The sequence below is a fragment of the Lepisosteus platostomus genome, chromosome 9, assembly GCF_059453375.1.
Source record: "Lepisosteus platostomus isolate fLepPlt1 chromosome 9, fLepPlt1.hap1, whole genome shotgun sequence".
NCBI lineage: Eukaryota > Metazoa > Chordata > Actinopteri > Semionotiformes > Lepisosteidae > Lepisosteus > Lepisosteus platostomus.
Genome location: NC_142619.1, coordinates 9671457 through 9691574, shown reverse-complemented (window position 1 = coordinate 9691574; position 20118 = coordinate 9671457). Strand labels below are relative to the sequence as shown.

General features: G+C 39.0%; 2 protein-coding genes across 3 annotated transcripts in view; one reads left to right on the top strand and one right to left on the bottom strand.

The window, feature by feature from the left end:
- Nucleotides 1-900: 900 nt before the first annotated feature.
- On the bottom strand, nt 901-16690 carry atp6v1e1a (ATPase H+ transporting V1 subunit E1a). The gene is made up of 9 exons (XM_088646866.1): nt 16432-16690; nt 12502-12567; nt 11927-12036; nt 10969-11035; nt 10523-10612; nt 7639-7707; nt 5967-6061; nt 4509-4596; nt 901-3065 (listed from the first exon to the last, which is right to left on the bottom strand). Exons 1-9 carry the CDS (start codon nt 16462-16464, stop codon nt 3003-3005), a joined length of 681 nt encoding a protein of 226 aa, XP_088502992.1. The 5' UTR covers nt 16465-16690; the 3' UTR covers nt 901-3002.
- A 345-nt stretch (nt 16691-17035) lies between these two features.
- The window catches only part of bcl2l13 (BCL2 like 13), a 41581-nt gene continuing 38498 nt past the window's right edge, over nt 17036-20118 (top strand). The window contains exons 1-2 of one of the 2 annotated variants that reach the window (XM_088646855.1): nt 17036-17782; nt 17893-17955. The gene's annotated coding sequence lies outside the window, so the exon portion shown is untranslated. The remainder of the gene's footprint in view (nt 17783-17892; nt 17956-20118) is intronic. The other variant, XM_088646856.1, reaches the window with a different exon arrangement.

The window sequence follows — 20118 nt, the reverse complement described above, 5'->3', positions numbered from 1 at the left end:
GCCAACAAAATACAATCTGGTAAGAAACCATGGAAGTAGCACTCAACACACTTTGCCAGTTTTATTTTCTCCTGGCATCATAAATCGATGTATTTCAGTGTGATTGTGACACCCCAAATGCAAATGCCAATGCAAAACTTGATCTTTCTGCACACACATTTATTCATTCTTCCAACATCATTCCCGCGGCCTGCTTTTGGAATTCTCGTAATAGAAATGACCAACGCTGGGTGGCACAGATTAATGAATCATTTTCTTTCTACTTATAATAATAATAGCTTAACCTTATATAGCGCTTTTCTGGACACTCCACTCAAAGCACTTTACAGGTAATGGGGACTCCCCTCCACCACCACAAATGTGCAGCATCCACCTGGATGATGTGACGGCAGCCATAGTGCACCAGAACGCTCACCACACATCAGCTATCAGTGGGGAGGAGAGCAGAGTAATGAAGCCAGTTCATAGATGGGGATTATTAGGAGGCCATGATTGGTAAGGGCCAATGGGAAATTTGGCCAGGACTCCGGGGTTACACCCCTACTCTTTTCGAGAAACGCCCTCAGATTTTTAATGACCACAGAGAGTCAGGACCTTGGTTTTACATCTCATCCAAAGGACGGCACCTATTTACAGTATAGTGTCCCCATCACTATCCTGGGGCATTAGGACCCACATGGACTGCAGGGTAAGCGCCCCCTGCTGGCCCTACTAACACCTCTTCCAGAAGGAACCTTAGTTATTCCCAGGAGGTCTCCCATCCAGGTACTGACCAGGCTCACACCTGCTGAGCTTCAGTGGGTTGCCAGTTGTGAGCTGCAGGTTGATATGCTACTTCTGTAATGATAAATGTAATGATCACCTGTGAATGAAACGAGAGGCTAAAAAAACATCAGATGATTTAGATGTCCACACCATTTGTCTTTATATATTTAAAACCACATATACACACACAGTACAGTATATGACATGAAAGTACACATCTCATTTTACATTGCATTACAGACTGTACGCACCTGGCCCAACATAACTTAGGTATCTTGTAAATATGGAGAGCTTATTTTGAGTTGTTTTTCAATGTGATGTGAAGCAGAGTTCAGCTGCAGTGAGAAATGAATAAAGTATCACTGTTCTGAGAGGCTGAGCATCCTTCAGCAAAGCCTCATGAGGAACACAGAGCACACATTTCAAGAGGCTGCTCTCTCTAAGTCTGACTTTTCTACACATTGCACACATTTAAATTTCACCAAAGCACTTTGTAAATAAGAAGATGACACAGAGGTATTTTTTTCCTGCTGATATTTTACACAGTACTTGTGTCTTTTGTATTTAGATATGATGATTTCCTGAACATACTCTTGTCTTTAGACTATGGGATTTTTGTACAGCAATGGCAGGCACGTCATTGCTAAATATGTACAACGATGAGGGAATTCCAGCTTCAAAAGAACGGCTTGTTCAAATGCTGTTCTGGCTGCAACAACAAGCCAGGTCTAATCTAAGCGAACAGCAGTGTAATTTAACTGCACACCCTCTGTATCCACACCTGAGGAAGTAGGTGGGACTCCAATGTTTGGACTTAATTTACTTCTGGCCACTGTAATGATACCAGTTCTATTAACATCATCCATGTTGTTTTTCCACATTTGCCTGTATTTGACACAATAAAGCATTAATTATTTTTTAATATTAATTTGGTAATAAATGCGAACGTATCCAAGTTTATAATAAACGTTTCTGATTCTGAACATGGAAAGTATTTTAAACCCAGCTCTGGAGCCTGTGAATCACATGATGAGGCTGGAGACCAGTCAGCTGCCTGCGCTATATCCATCACTCACCGAAGTTAGGGGGCTGATATTTGGAATTAGAGAACCAAGTGCTTTGACAACCAGAAGGTTGAGATGATAACTCTGTTGTGTTGCTCTCTGTCTTCTAATTAGGTAAAGACTGTATTATCCACAGTCTTGACACTTGGTGCGGACACTTGGATTTTTAAGTAACACTGACCGTTGTGTGCCCCTGAGGGTGAACAGAGCTTGAACTGAGAGCGCATGGGTTAGCCTTTTCAACCAGATAGAAAAGTTAAGGTTGAGATATTCCTGGTTGGCCATGCAGACAGGAGTCTTGTGGAAATCAATTAGCATTCTGAATTCAAAAGAGAAAGTTAGGAAAACCCTCATCTACTGTATTTACAGTACAGCCTCATCTGTCAAAATAGTACTTTCTGTCAACATCTGGTTTCCCAAATTTTAATCAGCCAGATTTCTCATAAAATACTGAACATTTAAAAAATATATTAATCAATGATGACAGCAATCTCAGCTTTAATTTGACATTTTGGAGTAAATACCAATGCATTTTATAATGGAGTTTATGTCATATTCATATGTTTTTGGATTATTATTAAACAAAACTTTAAAGGCAGACAACATAGTTTAATCTGTTATCTTTTTTGGAATAGTAGTGACACCTGGAGCTATATTTAGCATAAAAGATAATATAGTACCTAACGTCAAGGTGTGCAGTATGCATGAAACAGAACATGGTAATAAGGCAACTTGCTCAGAGAGGAGTTTGCCTGAAGGAAATGTCAGTAAATAATTGGCAGTGAAACTGCTCACAGGCAGAAAGAGAAACATCAGCACAATAGGGGATTAAGCTGCTTGCAACCTATTTGCTCAGGTGTGGCATATGGTACCGAGGCAGAACTATTCAAGAAAGGACAAACAGCAACCCCTTCAGGGCCATAGTTGCACTACAGTTTCAAATATTTCTGACCAATTTAATGTTTTCTATTTTAAATAACTACTTTATTTCCCCCAGAACACAAATCAGAAAACAACTAAACAACACGAAATATATCTCTTTTTGTTAACATATAAGTTTCACAATACAGACATGGAATGGAATCTTTAAATATGCTCCTAGAATCTTTCACATGTTGCCTTGCATTCTTAAATGCACAATCTGCTACTCAAGGTAACAATGCACCAAGTCCTTTAATCCAAGAACTTCCTGTTTGGGTTTTTGCCAAAGAGAGCAACTCTGATTTCAGGCATCATCTGTAAGAAAAAAAGGCAGTAATGGGAATTAGGAACCAGACGTTTTAAGAAAACCAGGAAGGGCTTTCAGAACAATATCAGGAAATTACTTTTATGACAAACGGTGTTCCACTACCACTTTAGAAATGGGAGTTCTGGCTACAGTTGTAATTCAATCAATTGCTGCAGTAAATGCATTGCTGTGTTGAATTGCATACCTGGTGAAACAACAAAAAATGCACATATCCAGGATTATCCTCACCATTGCATTATAAAAACAAATAGAAACGGAATTGTGAAGATTCTGATCCACACTTGGTATGGTTCAGAACAAGGTGTGAACACAGGGTATTCCATCTGTCTGAATAGCCAACAGATCTCTGGTTACTTTGTAAGCCTCTGTGTGACCTATTCCTTGACTTGATCCTTTCACATGCAGAATACAAATTATACATCAATGTAAGACATAATACACTAGCTGGACTGACTTATTTACAATGTGTGAGAGCACAGCTCTGTCAGGACTATATTCCCCAGAAACCTCTGGGGGAATGAGCTACTGCTATCCATCATGTAACCAGTTTCTTGAGGACAGCTAGTCAGGTGACTCCTTAAAAAGCAGGAAGCAGAGACTCCTGTGTCAGTCAGTCAGAGGATGTTTGTCATCTGAAGGCCAGAGGGCAGAATCTCTCTGTGCATTGTCCACAGGAGGAAGAAGGACTGACCAGGGACTTCAGGGACTTAAGGAACTAGTGAGTTCTGAGAGTTCTGTGAACATTTTGTGTGAAACGTGTGAACAGTGAAAAGTCTCTTTCTTCCTCTGAGACTGTTTATTTCAGAAATTCAGTCTCAGTGGAGAGAAACTGTTCGGAAAATTGTTTGTTTGAGGCCAGTAAGCAGTTTAGCTACTCAGCTGGGATACACTGGGATACTGCTGGGAGAAGAAGTTCATAAAGAAGCTCAAAAAAGATCTTAAGCTTTTGTTTTGGTCATTTGGTGGTGGTATTCTAGATTGTTCCCTGCATTGCGAAAATAAAAAGGCACTAGGGTGCTTTATTAACCTTATAACCTAACCTTTTAACCTTTTTTGTTTGGTGTGTTGGCTAGCCTGCACTTGCCTATTGTAAAGATCCTGTTACAACACACCCAACAGGTTGCCACAACAATAGTTATATATACAAATAGGGTCAGGAGGAACAGGTTTCTATTATGAAGCAAAGTGGATACTGACCAGCTTCGTGCAGCTGTGTACCACATCCTTCCACACATGACGGCAGCATTCAGACTGGGCCAATGCCATTTGTACATGGACCAAACTTCACTGCTCTACAGTGCACTATTCTTAGTACAGCTGTTGGAACAGGCCAGTCAACATTCTAAGCACCCTGCATGTCAGTTTTACTATTACGGAGGGATATTTATCAGGTGCTCAAAGAGTGAAGCACCAGCTCAGACCCCTCATACCTGCTGTGCCATTAGGTCCAGCCTGCTCTCCAATGTGTTAGAGACTTTAATTTTTCCATCTTGATTGTAGATCTCAACACCTCCAGAGCTGAAAACAAATAATGTCAGAAGTTATCTATTCCTCCTTCCTACAGGTGATAGGGGAACAGTGCCAATAACACTGCTGTGTGAAAACAGTGCAAGAAACAAGATTTCCACAGGCCGAAACAGGTGTGTGTTTTTAGGTAGAAGAGACAGGAGCAAATCTGGTAGCTACTTTTGAATCTGAATTCTTTAGAAATCCTTCATTGGACACCTGTCCTGCAGTGCTTGTCCTGTCCTTGCCTCAGCAGCAGAGTTAAAGTTCAAATTCAGAACATCCAGAAACCACATTTTTGCAAAGCTATTTTTATTAAAGTTTACTTGAGAAAGGAACCTTACTGTAACCCAAAATGAAAAAAAATCAATCTAAGTTTCTCAAGGTCTCTAAAGTTTACACCCAGAAGTATGCATGCGTTATTGTGCAAGTACAGTAGAAGTATACCTTTACATTAAAAAATACCAAGACACCTTTTGGTTTCATACTGTTACAGCTGGGCGGGGGGGGCATAAAATCTATTACCTTTGCCTTCGACATTTTACACTACAGCTCTTATTCTGTCAATAGGTATCATCTAAAGTATTTACCTTAACTGACTACTAGACAGGCAAACACAGATGATCAAAGGGAATTTTCCGGTTTACTCTAGTTAATTAACTTCTTGATAAATCATTAAGAGGTTTCAACACAGAAATAGCATAAAAGACACAGAAATAAAACAACAGAAGGAAAACAGAGAAACAGAGCAGACCCAGAGAGACTAAGGAACAGCATCACCCTTCTCTTTCTCTAAGCTTGTCATGCCAGAGGATCTTGTTCTGATGAGTCTTGGAGACAAATTTCCAATTAATTTGAAACTTGTTACAGAGAGCTTGTTGTCCTATTTATTTAAGGAAATTATGATTTTCTTTATAATGTGATTATCAGGCTAAAAATTTTCCCTTCTAGTGTGTGATGAATTTTTACAATAGGGAGATTCACATTCACTTCTTAGACCATCCATGTTGAAGGAAGAGAGATTTAGTCCTGGGTCACATTACAGGGGCTGTTTTTTTTCTGGGATAATAGGATATAGGCTTCTGATATTCATAGTTTTGTATACAGTGCAATGTTTTATGTCGTTTGGTTGTGTTATTGTTTATTGTAAATAACATTTATTGTTGTAATTAAGTTGACTCTAATTTTATTAGCCTATTGCTAGAGCTGTGCCAGTTAAAGAAATGTGCCATTTCTGACATGGCTCAAATTGTTTTCTTCCTGCTCCCCCATTTTTGTAAGAGTACAATTAGAAATAGCTTTATAAAACAAGTTCTAATCTTGCTGAAGTATTTTGTTACACAAAAAACCTGGTTATGTTTAGAAGAAAAGGAAATCCTTACATGTCTGCTGAAAGGAAGTTGTTCTGGTCAATGCGGACATCAATGTCCTTCTTCACAGCTGACTTGTAAATCGGAATATTCTTCTGTATAGCAGCCTACTCAAACGCACAAGGAAAAGGAATTACGTTCATCTTCTCTCCCCCTCAGATTTGGAAAAATATTTTTAATTCTAAATCTACACAGCAAGAATTTTAAGTTTTCCTCTTACCTCTTACCCTTTTCCTTGTAAGATTTTAAGTAAAAAAAGTACCTGCTGAATAGTAACTATCAAGGGGTTGAAGGTGGAGGCTTCTGATATAGAACCATGATCTTGGTTTTAAATTTTTTAATAATGGAGTGTGGCTCATGGATAAACTGAACAGAGATATGCCAGACTACGTCTCTAACAGTGCAGCTTGCATACAGCAAGGTATCCTACAGAGGGATATTGAATTATATTATGACTGTCTTATCACAATTTTATGTTAATTCTTGTACCCACTGGCATGATATCTGTTACAATATATAACCAGCCCCTGCGAAACAGGGCAGATGTGTGGAGGATGGTTGTTTTAATACATGCATTGGTGTCCCTGTCTATGAAACACTTAGGACTTTTATATAAGCAGTGTTGAGTACAGAGTAGAACTGGCATCCATTAATTCACAGTAAAAAAATAAAAGAATACAAAAGGAAAATAGTGGATAAAAGGAATGTTCTACCAAAGTTAAATGCAGAGTACCATCATGAATTTACAGGAAAGAAAAGACTGGTGCTGCTTTAATTTTAAATTAAAGATGTGATCTGAAGGGTGGCAGTGTGAGAGTGTGTAAGTACTGGAATACTGTACTGTCCTCCATGTTGAGCCATGAGCTGATGGTGTACTGGATAGTGTGGCACAGCCTTCTGACTAGAAGGTTGTATTTTAAAAGGCCAGCTGGGGACACTGTTACCCTATCCCAGCAAGCAACCAGAGCACTGTTCCCAGCAAGCAACCAGAGAGCTCCAGCATTGCCAACTATAAGTGGGCTAAGCTTTGTAGATAAAAAAATCAATTACAAGCTGCTTATGATAAGTACATAAGGCAAAGAAATAAGCAGTACAAATGACGTAGTGCTGTAGAATTGTAAAAATATCTCCTTTAGCTATTGTCAGGTTGTGTGGGCTTTAAGAAAAGGATAATACAGCATTCTTTCAAATTAATCATAATCCAGGTCTGATTCACAGAGGCTGTGACACCTCTAGGGGAACACAATTCCTATCCTGTGTCAGTGTGTCACTGTCTGGAAAATCTTAACAGAGCAAGGAAGGGGATGTCATTTGAAATAAGGATTGTAGAGCTAAATTCAGAGGAGTGAAATAGTCATACAGTACATTCAATAATTTAGCTCCACAGCTTGTCTTGTTTTTCAAAGAGTGCAAACCTAGCAACAGACAAATTTGGGAAACAAGAATGAGTATACCTCACTTCATTCAAATAGTTTTCAAATCAGATTTAAAGATCAAAGATTAATTAAAGTCAGATTTTGCACTAGAGCAGGCATTTAAATAATTCCATCAATATATGTTTGAAAGTGATACACAGCTACCACTAAGAATGAGTGTGAAATGAGATGTTCAATACAAAATTGTGTGTTATGTACTTTTCTCTCAAGCTGTCAAAGAACAAGCTGCTCTTCAAAAAACCTCATACCTTCAACATGGGAATGTCCTGCTTGCGGCAGCGGATTGTCACAACAGGCTCCAAGAGCTGATAGAAACCCTGTCATCACAATGAAAAAAGCAGACATTTCACCGAGACTGTGAGGCTCTACCTCCAGCACCAGAAACCAGGATTGTTAAGCTCAGCTCTCCCAGTCCTTAATAGCAATCCTGTCCTAGAGCCTCACTTAACTGCACCAATCCATGTTTAACTTCTTTTCTGAGGTCTCCTACAGTTTTTGACTTTAGAAAAGGGAAATGTTCCAAGGTAGTGAAGAGATAATCTGAGATACAGACAGCTGGGTTAAATTTGTACAGTTAAATTTAAACAGACTAAGTCAGACTTTAAGAGCCTGGAAAGAAGCAAAGCCTGAAACACTAAAGCCTTCAGGGATTCTGAATGTCAATGATATTAATTGACTATGCATGAGATGAGCTTATGCTCTTCAATTACAATACATTAATATAAATACAATAAAAATAAAACGCATAATATGCATAATGTTATTTTTATGACTTGCGCACATGTTAATACCCTTTCACTACTAACAGTTAACAGCAACTGCAATGGGGGTACAGTCAGTTCTTGAACTGTTGACAGTTTTTATTTTGCTATGTGGCAATAAAGTAAACTAAGAAAAGCATTTTGAAGCATGTGATTACTCCTTTCTTTGAACCCATAACATGAACCCTTTCTGTTTGTGTTACTGGATGGACTGGTATTCATTTACATTAGACAAAGAAGCTGTTTTGTATATATAAAAAGTACACTTTCTGAAGCTTATCTCTGTAAGAAAAGAAGAAAGTGTATTTCTCAAGGTTATGATATAACAGACCTAGCATGACTGTGGTGTGACAATTTAGAGCAATTAAGAGAATTAAACAGCAAAAACAATTTTAAATGATTTGTTTCATGTTTTCCTTACAGTCACTTGCAAAAGTATTAATTTCTTTTCACTCATTGTCTTTTTTTGTAGAATTACAAATGCATACACAGCTTTTAAAATGAGTCCATCTTTAATTCTAAAGCTGAATACTTTTAGGGGTGAAAGAAGTTAAATATCCAAAACTGCAAAGCAAATTCCCACATTCAAATATGTTAATTGCATAAGCATTCATCCCCCTGTGTCAATGTTTAGAGGAAGCACCTTTGGCAGCAGTTACAGTTGCGAGACTTGTTGGATAAGTCTCTACCATATTTGCACACTGGGTTGGTACAAAGTTTTTCAAGATTTGCCACAAATCTACTGATGGATTCAATCAGGGCCATACTTTTGGTCACTGAAGAACGTTCACTTTCGTATTGTTACACCACTCCAGGATTATTAGCCCTGAGCCTTGGGTCTGAGTCAGTTTGATAGAGACCTACCCATAAAGACCTGCAGCTGCAATTGCTGCTTAAGTCATTTTCCTAACAAGTCTTGACTCAGTGGGGAGAACGCTTTTCCTTTTCAAACTGCATTCAGTTTGAGCATTCAAATTGTTGAAAAAATACTCACTTAAAATAAAATGGGCAAACATCATCTGAGGTTCAACAAAAAAGGTATCATAGTGTAAAATCCTGGGTTCGGTAAAATGTTTCAGGCATTCATGTGATGGACAACAGAGCTTTCACTGGCCGATTATCAAACTTTATTGGTAAAACAAAAACTAGCCGACCAAGCCAGAAGAAGACAAAGAATCAAAAAGAACGGACACAGCGCGAGCCTGCATTCTCTCCTCAACCGTCCACACCACACTTTTCCCTGGGTCAGAGATTAAATAAAACTTCACTCACACCAAACAAATTACCACACACTGAACACTGAACATGTTAAACCAAATATATCTCACATTAGCAAGGGAGTGAGTACTTTTGCAAACCACTGTACATCCCTTAACTGGTGATATTAATTAAAAAAAAACATGTTGTAATAATAAGCAAGATCACCCGTTTTAACCAAAGAAAGGTTACAAACAAGATGAGGCAATTCAGTCCATCTAGACCCTTAGGTTGTTAGTACATAATTGCTTTATGAGGATCTCACCCAGTCATTTCTTGAAAGAAAGCGCATTGGCTTCGAAAAGATGAATGAAAAGCTTATTCCCTACTCCTACAACCCTTTGCTTCCTGTTCTTGGTTTTAAACACACTTCCACTAAATGCACCTGGTTGCCCTTTCCTAGACCGATTCCAGGACAGCAGTATTTTTTGTGACATGATGACCAGAACTGTACACAATATTCAAAATTAATATCCCTTTAAGTTCGACACTTTTAACATCCTGTTTGCCTTTTTTATTGCTTTCCCATATTATGTAGAAGATGTAATTGATGCATCAATTTAAAACACCCAATTCCTTTCCATACACAGCTCTTTCAGTGTTTCCCATCATTCCCTAAAAGCCACCACAGGAAACACAGAGCTCAAGAAATCATGAAACAACTTTGTGGAGTGAGAAACTTAGCCAAGGTGTCAGAATCTAAATCAAGATGACCAAATCTTAATTTACACAGCTTGAAATATAAGCAAATAGACCAGGAAAAAGCGATGTTTCTCCAAGCCCCACTACTTTCTCTCCAAGACGGCAGGTGGAAAACAAAAAGAGTTAGGGGACCTCCAGTTCCAGGTGAGTGGTTTTTTGTTTCCATTTTGATTTAGTTATTTGTTTTTGTTTTCACTTGGTTGTTAGTAGGTCAGTGTTCACTAGCTAAGGTTAGCAGTGAACCAGCTAGCACCTGTCTAGGGCTCTCCCAGCATGTTTAAGTGTCAATAAAGCTGGGTACAAAGCTAAGGTCTTTTTTTGCCTTTAGTGCAACTGCAACACAAATGTCCTAGTTGTCCTCAGCACAAGTGCGGCCATCAGGAAAGTGAATGATGGAAGTTAAGAACTCTACCTGCAGCACCAGCCCCTCCATTAAGTTTTGGTACCTGGCAGGGTCCTTCGCAATCTTAGCAAGCCTCTGTTTGGCCTCATTCAACAGATCCTAAACGGGGAGAAGACAGATCAATGACAATGCGCAGTATCGCTCTGCACTGGCACTGACAGGACTGACAGACAGCAGTGATTCCAGAAAATTACAGCAGGATTACAGCAATGATCCCTTAAAAACACTGGATGTGTTACTTCTTTTTGAAACATAACCTTATGAATAACAAGTACGTCAGGTTATGCAGAATAAAACTCCAGCATGCATATCAATGCAGGGGAAAAAAAAACAGAAGCTGGAAAATGAAAGAGGAACCAATCCATGCTGTGAGCCTTTTATAAATCATAGAAAGAATCTTTTCTGTGAGATCATGACTACAGACACATTTTTCATTATTGTTTAAAGGTACAAACCGCAATTAAGTCATCTCGAGCCTTAAGGACCTTCAGCCTGGCCTGGTTCATCAGGTTGGACATCTGTCTGTTGGTATAAAAACCAGAGTCAGACTGTAAGTCAATCAGTGGGAGAAGGTCAGAATATTAATACATCCAATCACAACATAATGACACTTCCAAATATCTTTGCCCTGTCTTAGTGAATGCCGAAGGTTCCCTACGGACACTCACTCCGTGACAGGAAGTGAAGAAGTGAGAATAAACTTCCTATTGATATTCCAAAGTTCCAATGAGCTTGTCAGCATGAGGACATACAGTAAGAACAATTATAAATGAGAGGAGGCCAATCAGCCCATGTAGACTGTCTGGTTCACCTTGAACAACATGGCAGGGTGTTTCATACCATACATTACAACCCTTTGTGTCACTTGTTCTTGGGTTTCAATGCACTTCCATGTCTGCCATGAAAAGCAGATTGTTTCTAAATCCATCCTAACTGGAGAGCAATGCACAAAAACAATACAAGACCACAATTGTACTGTAGAAAAACCACATTTGAAAAAAGTGGATTTTTTATACCCCCACCTGTTACATTGCACAAAGCGTCCGGTTGGGGTTTACGATGCTGTTGCACTTTTGGTTTGGGGGTTACTGCTTTACGGCGCTTAGGTGCCTTGGCGGGTTTTTGCTGTTTGGTGTCAGTTACGAGTTATGCACAATAAAGAGAAGACGTCTGCGAAACCTGTCCGCCTCAGTCCCAGGTTTTCCGCGGCCTAACACTAGCAAGGATTCAGAAGTATATTTTCAGAATAACTACGCTTTTTGCAAAACAATTCACGCAACAATTAACAATAAAAAGGGAAATGTTTTCTTCTCAGAAGAGACCTGACAAAAGAATATCACTTTTTGGACTTGCGTTCTAGTCTAAGTAATCATATATTTGCCCTTTTTGAATCGTTATAATGGTTGGACTCACATTTTCTTCTGCTGTTCAATCTGCTTTTCCTTCTTCTCATAATACTCCATAATCTTCAGCCTCTGGGTCTGAACAAGGCGGCCCTTCTCGATGTTAAACTCTTCCTCAGCCTGGATGACAAAGAATTGGAACGATGGAAAAATACTCAGTTATAAGGTGTCTTTTCCAGATGCATTCAAAGGATAGACAGCCTTTAAAAAACGTTTCTGCTCGTGGACAAAGCAACTTTAAATTGTCAAAAAATAACCCCACACACCTTTGGAAGTTGTCAAAAGGAAAAATGTAAAGTGGTCATAAAAAAACTCACCATTAAAAAAAGGTCTGTTCTTCCACTAAACCTACACCATCTTTCAATAAACATATATCCACAATACCCAGTTTGCGGCTTGTGAAGTACTGTACATAGTTACAGTGCCATTAAAGATGTTTCACTGGGTCCCACTCTCTATATAATATACCATGTTCATTTCACAATACGACTTTCGACCACTTAGTTTAAAAGCGCGTCCTGTTATGAAAACAGCGAGACACAAGTAAAGTACGATATGCCTGGCTTCTCCGATCAAGGATCTCACCTTGGCATCGATTTCCTCTGCTTTCTCGCTGGCCTCCTGATCGATGAAGGCCATCATGTGCTTGATCTGTGCAGGAGTGGAACAGCAGTATTACTCTCAGGGCTTAAGAACACAACACCAACAGAGGAAAGCATTTAAAATGTCACAGGGCTACCAAAAGAAAACCCTTCATTGGTATTGCAGACTATTTTATCAGGAAAAATAGGAAAATTGCTTTCAATTTAGTCCTGACGTATACAAGCTGGTTTGTAGTTTGAATTGACTTCTGCTAGCCTTTACGGTTATAACTTGCTGGGCTCAGTTTAGAACAGTAAAAATATTCTGGTGGTATTTTATTGTTTCTTAGGCTTGAGATGTAACAGGTCAAGCACCCTATAAAGCATTTCACTTAGGAGTTGAGCACATTCTTGTACAGATGTCCAGCTGCTGTAATATTCAAACAAGGGTAACTGAATGGCTGACTCATAACCACCGCGTTATGTTAAACCATAGACTAACGCTCACAGCAGCCTTCTATCTTTTTTTAGAAAAGACCTCCAGCACTCATATCGCTATGGAATGTGGCTCATTGTCATGAGCCTACTGCTCCATACTGTCCACAAGTTACAATCAGAGTTCATTTTCTTGGTCTCTGGAAATGTTACGTTTAATAATAAGAATCACACCACTACCTGTCTGTTGCTTTTGACCCAATCACAATAGCAGCTAAGCAGCTTGAAAACTACAGACCTCTGTTCACGGTAAAAGTAGGAACCTTGAGTCCATGCATTACTTATTAATATCTGGGCTATGTTTCCATGGCCAACTCCAACAGTGATCCCTGGTGAGCCTGCAGTGCAATCAGTGTTCCTTCTGGGGCGGACATTGACTGTTTGCACTTTGGGCTTTAAAATGACCAAGAAGCTGCTGATGACACGGGCCGTATCAGAAGATGAGTGCACGTCATCTACACTCATGCTTTTATGAGGGCCTCTGCCGGACTTAAAGATTTCTTTAAAAATGGAATTCACAATTGGTCGTCACTAAAAAAGTACCAAAATAAGAGTGGACATGGAAGGGGCTGCTGGTTTCTGTTTGTAAATGGAATTACCCTGCAAAACAGAGCAAAATCCCAAGGTCCCACCACATGTGGTTGGATAATAAGATGGCGAGGCCAGCTGTCTAACTCACGCGTCTTTTTGGAGTTGCCGACCAGTTTGTGTGATGTGTCATTGGAATGAAATAAGATCACCTCATGAACACGCACACAGGGACATAGAGAACACTCGACAACAATGGCACTGAGGGCTGTGATAGTACCCAGGACCTTGGGCTTGTGCGATACCAGCACTAATCATCACCCTGTAAGTGCTTAATGGTTTACTGTAGGTCAATAGAAACATATTGTAGTGCATTGTCTCTTGCTGTGCCAAAGCCACAGTGACAAGACCTCGATGTCTCATTCATTATAGGAACACACTGCGACAGCACACTGTGGAAAAAATCCCTACTCCTGCTGGCAGTTCTTAGGGATTTCCATCAATAAATCCTGTTTCACCGATTCATTCCCAGGCTACACAGCCATGAGCTCTTTGTCTGGAACGCAATTCATGTGAAAAAACCCAAACATCAACCAAATACAACAGTTTTCTAAAGTGCCTTTTATAGAAACTACCACTATACTTTTCATGGTCTAACAATCTAACTAAAATTGTTTATAATTCATTCTTTTGAAACTATGGAAACTGAGTCTTATGTACAGTATATATCACTCTATAATGAAAGGTTTAACTTCTACAATTACTTTAAAATACAATTTAATTCGATCTTTGTCCTCGACACACATTATCCGCTATAATAGCTAATGTAGTAGCACTAGAATAGGAGTTACAGTCAGGGTTAGGAGAACCACTAACAAACACTGAAGAAGTTATGTATATATGCATTTAGAGATCAGGAAGAAAATGATGGTTGTGTGCCCTTTAGAAATGTTTTACATAATCTCAATCAATCACAAAGCCAATAAAGACCTGATAATGCATTTGTAATGGGCCCATTTAATTGACCATGTTTACCTCCTCTACCGTCAGAATTCCTCAACAACTATTCTGAGCAACAAAAATGCAAGCAGGTCCTTGGAAGGATCATAAGGTGCTGTAGTCAGACAACATGGAAATAAAATCATGAGTTTAAGTCCTGACGTGACATTTTTGCTTTAACAAGTTCTCCAAAAAGTTCACAGTCTTCAGGGACACTGTGGCAGGTGATCAACCCTCAACTGGATTGAGATCTTGTGAAGTCAAGTAAAAACAGAACTGAGCACCAAACACCAGATCAACCCAGTTCCTTGTTATCAAAATCAGGCTGCCCGAGAAACTGGAGATGTGTGCAGGTGCTCACAAACTAATTGTTTGTGAAAAGGAAGAAAGGAAGGGGGAGAGAGAACACAGAAAATCTCATGATTTATACACCTGTGCATCAAAATAACCATTATGACTGCAGATAAAAGGCACATTATGCAAAAATAAAGCTTGCCAACACGATTTCATCACTCTCCACCATTAATAAGACTGTATTACCAACAAAACCATTAAGAAGATAATAAGAACACATGAATAAGATTGATTTAACTCATCAGGTTAAATCTCGAAACCCTCAATATTATTTCTGATAAGTTCTGTTGAAGATAGCACACCCACCTGTAATACAAATAAGTCAGTTCCTAAAAACACTTTCTGCAGTGTGGTGAGTATACAGAGAGGCCAACTATTTAACTGATCTCTCAGAATTTCCATCTTTGCTCAAAAAAAAAGTTCGCAAAAAAAAGAGAAAATTGTCATGTCATGGAAGTTTGTGTGTTTTCTTTTATTTGTATGAGAGAGATGTTAATTCCTTTACCAATACTGAATTACAGTGGTTGTTAAAAATATTTTCAACTCCCTCTTTGCAAAATGTGCAATTTCACAGTATAAAAGTAGCTTCCTGTATGCCATTTTCATTAATTTGTTCATTTCATTACATATAGCATTATACTGTACATGAAATGAAAAATAAGAGTTCCACAGTCAGCAGCGACTCCAACAAAATCATTTTACAGGCATTACAGTTCAAATGAACACAATCCTGTTACATTCCTGGATTAAATGAGATTTTAAGAAAGGAAGATTTTCACATACAGCAACATTGTCCAGTCAATATTTTACTGAGCAAAAAACATTATAATAACGTTTGGGTGTCATTACTTTTGTGACTTCATATTTTGCTGTGGTGCCAATACCAGATGTCAGGAGGCTGTTCCTGAAAAATGTCTGCATAACTTATAAACATAATTACTCTGAAAAAGCAACATATGTCTTGTACTTGCACCCTATGCAGAATTATTAAATGCAAAAATGTTGGCAGGTTAACGAAAACCATCATTGTCGTCACACTACAAGCATCTTCTACAGTTCTGATGCTTTCTAACTTTATTTTTAACAGATTCATAACGTAAAAATCACAGTGTTTCTACACTATATTTTCGATACTTGCGAAATACAGGATTTAAGAGGCATTTGGCAATATTTTTGAGGAACAAGTCGACTTTCTTGTTCTCATAGTTGAGTGTAGCCTTCAGACCTGCGCAGGACTTTTTAGCTAGAAAATGGCCAGTATTTATCATCATGCGGTAACCTACAAAGCCTTTAACCATGTTCTTAAATCATACAAATGTTAAAGAATTATTAACGAATAAACGCGAGACAAGCAACCACGGTTTTTCTCCAATTAAAGATTAAAATATTTCATGTGAAACAGCACGTCTTCTTATTACATTACACCTACACATAAAACATTATAAGTTAAAAAAATCTAAATACGTGTAGCTGCTAAAACAGAAAATAAACGACGCTCGTTTTGTAACGAGATATCCAAATTAAAAGAGGATCGTTCAATTATTCAAATATACTGTACCTGCTTCTGCACATCTGCGTCGCTGAGCGCCATCGCTGCAGTAATACCAGAGGATTTTAGATCTGAATAAAAAGATGGCAAATACTTATATTTGAGTTTGTGTATAAATTATTTTAAATATTTTACATGTAGATTTGATTTATGTGTAAATGCTTATTTTATTTTATACTACTGTACTGAATGACAAATTGTGTCCTCCCTCTGCCGCAGTCACGAAAAATATCCCAGAGTCGATCAGCTGATTCTCACACAGCGGAAACGACCTACACAGTCACGTGATTGTCAGAGACTTCCGGCCCGTAAATACTCAAATAAAACACCAATTCTACCAATACTTTTTATTAAGTTAAATACACAGACTTTTATTTTATTATAAATATATATATAATATATAATATTTTTATAAATGATTAATTGTTTCATTTCTTGCCTGCCTGACTACTTCATTCTCTACTGAAACAGGTGCAGTTTTTAAAGCAACCTAATTTTCTGTTGCGCTTAAACTTCAAATGGACGGTTGTTTGCGGATCATACTGATTGACGTGCCGACGTCATCGAGAACTGTAAGGACAGAAATATCTTCGGACGCGTGGTGGCAGCGTGTGCTGCATAATATTTAGATTTTGCTGGTATTTTAGCATGTGTTGCTTCAGAGATATTTAACCCATTTGTTAAGCTTACGTCAAATTAATTCGTGCAATATGTATATTTTAGACTAAAGTGTTCATTTGTGTAAAATGTATTTTGAAATTCCGTTATACCTTATCATTAGTTTTATTAATACAGTGATAACAGCGAAAATAATTACATATATAGTACATATCTTAAAAATATCACAGGAAAAAAAAAACCATCTCCGATAAACCTATTTCGCTGAATTTGTTATTTCCACAAACTAACAATGGTAGCCGCGATCAGAAGCGAAAATGTAAGTATTTTTTTGGGGCACAGGTGTCAATACAGTATTGACAGATTATGTCCGTCGGCCCAGCTGCAAGGAAATACTTTGCATAAATCCATAAAAAACGTGCAGCCGATGACCTTTGACACGTTAAGTGCAAAACTTGCAGAATTTGCTAAATGGCACCTCGCTGGTTTATGCTGCTAGTTTATGCAGGCTGACTCTCGTCTGCCATTGTTGGAACGGATTTAGTAATGTCGTGATAAAATGTTTACGTTAACCGAGCGCCCTTTGACCCCTCCCCTTTACCGTAAGTGTTGCTGTGCTCCTCTGCCCGCATGATGGCTACCCTGGCTCTAAATTAGGAACTGGAGAGCCGGGAGACATAGCTATTCCCCCTTGAAGGACTCTTACTTGTGCTAGACACGGACAGACAGCACTGGAGATAGGGTAAGCGATGGGACATTGAACTCCACTGTTATGAGCCAGTGTCACTGTGTTTGCATGAAGCTGGGAATGTGTGTTCCATTGGAATAGGTTTACCTCTCTTTTTCTTACAGTTCATTGCAAGTGTGCGTCAGACCTCCAGTGAGAGGACAGTAGAATTGGGGTTGTTAGCTAAGGTAGGTGAGGTGTGGTATAAAAACCGAGGTGCCAGTCTCCGTCTAACTTTCTGACGAATGATTTTGGTTTGTGTAGAGCACACATCTTGATAAGATAAGTGGTCAGTCGCGGTTTGCAAAAGTTGACACCACACAAAATGAATGATTTCGCGGCGTTTCAACATTTGTAGGCATACCGTCGTGATTTAAACGTGCATGGTTGTGTTAAAACCATGGTTTCTAACAAACGTGACGTGAGAATAATTTACTGGAGAATATCACGATTATTGATTTTTTTTCTTTCAGTTCCAAGGTAAAAAGCTAGCGAAGCTAGCAACAGAGAAACACATTTTACATTTATGGCATTTGAATGTTAAGTGCGTTTTCCAGGCATGGTTTAAATAGTGAAGTATAACGAAATTAAGAATTAAGAAAACTTTTTTTGAGGGAGGGAATTGGTAGAGAGTAGTACATGATAGAACAGTATGACCTGTAATTTTGTCCCTTTTGACAGAGCAACCTTTACCTGACACAGTGTAGAGTAAATCTGAGTCATGTCCTAACTTCCGTTTTGGCTACGGAATGACTCTGGACACCAGCGCTGGTCTCCTGTCTGCAACCCTGAGAAAATTGGGGTTGGTTCACAGCTGCTGCTCTCCTGGTGCGCTCTTGGTGAATATGTAGCTGTGAGAAGATGGAACTTTTTCTTTAGATTAAATATAACCATTTATTCCTTGATAATCTTTCTGTTTTTTATCTTGTTTTTTTTATACTGCCCGTCTATTACAAAATGCAGCTTTATGCAACTGGTATCCAAGAAACAGTTATGGTATTTTTCCTTCTGTGAAACCTAAAGAGGGTTGAAAGGACTGGAGGTTGGAAAAGGTTTTATTACATCAGTTATGTTGTCTGTGAGTGTTATTTGAGTAGCTTGAGAGAAAGCTGCCTTGGAGAGACACGCTTGCCATGTTAATCTCACCCACACTGCAATTAGTTATGCTGGAGAATGTGCCTGGAAGAATAGTCAGACCTGTTGTTGTTTTTCCCCCACACAAGCTAATTTCCAAATGGGTAATATAAGTGGTTTTAACTAAATTATAACAATCGCTATTGTGTTTGTATAGTATTTCGCAGTCAAAGGATCCCAACGTGCTTCACATATAGGAGGGGACCCATTTCGTCCATCACAGAGATGTAGCACCCACCATGGTGATGCAGAGCAATATTTATGTGCCAGTAGCCACACTGCAGATTAGGTAGAAGTGTGAAACGACTTCGCCAAATGATTTTAGGAGGAAATTTGAGGGAGTTATGATTTTTTTGAGCCCAAAGTGGAATTTAGCCAGGGCATCTGGGTTAACATCCATGCAACAGTGCCATGGGATCTCTAATGTCCTCATGAAGTCAGGACATAGGTTTAATATTTTATCAGTACCTCCTGTTTTTGGAGTATGGGTTTGGATCTTTTTATTCAAATGGAAGAGTGCCACTTACTGGTCCACTAACAGCAACAGCAACAGCAACAGCAACAGCAACAGCAACAGCAACAGCAACAGCAACAGCAGTATCCTAATCTAGTACGGGCCAGACCCAGCCTGTTTTAGCTTCTGAGGTCTCAGGAGATCAAGCTAGAAAGTGGTAATTTAGCTGTCAGATCAAATGAGCTTTGGTAACCATTAAAATGGAGAAAACTTGCTCCTCCTGGTTCCCCAGCTGCCTGCCAGGTTGTCCCAGGATTTGTCCCATTGGCTGAAGGTCTGCCAATGGCAAAACCCAGATTTGAAGATGGGATCTCCGTACTCTAGGGCTACACCCTTGCTGAAGGTTTTAAGTTGATGGTCCCATTGGTAGAAATACACACATTTTAGTGAAGTGGCAACCTTGCATTTTGCCCTCAGATGTTCTAATCATTCATTCTGCGTACCAAAGACAGAGGCCTGCCATTGTGTAGAGCCTTGGTGTATAGATCCAGTATCTGCAGCAAGACACTGTGCACTAGAAGGAACAGATACAAATATATCTGTATCTGGTAGCTCAGCCTCTTTGGGAAATGCAGGACTCAATACAGAAACTCGGACAGAAAGTTGTTAAAACTAGGGAATCCTACAGTACGTTTGTGACATTGCATTGCATTACTACAGTGGTTTGAAACCTAGGGATGGATACTGGAGACTTCCTGTTAAA

Coding starts and splice junctions, on each gene's coding strand:
- atp6v1e1a (XM_088646866.1), bottom strand. CDS start 16,464: ATGGCGCTCAGCGACGCAGATGTGCAGAAGCAG. Junction 12,568..16,431: donor ACGCAGATGTGCAGAAGCAG/GTACAGTATATT, acceptor ACTCCTGCACAG/ATCAAGCACATGATGGCCTT. Junction 11,036..11,926: donor ATTGAACAGCAGAAGAAAAT/GTGAGTCCAACC, acceptor TTATACCAACAG/ACAGATGTCCAACCTGATGA.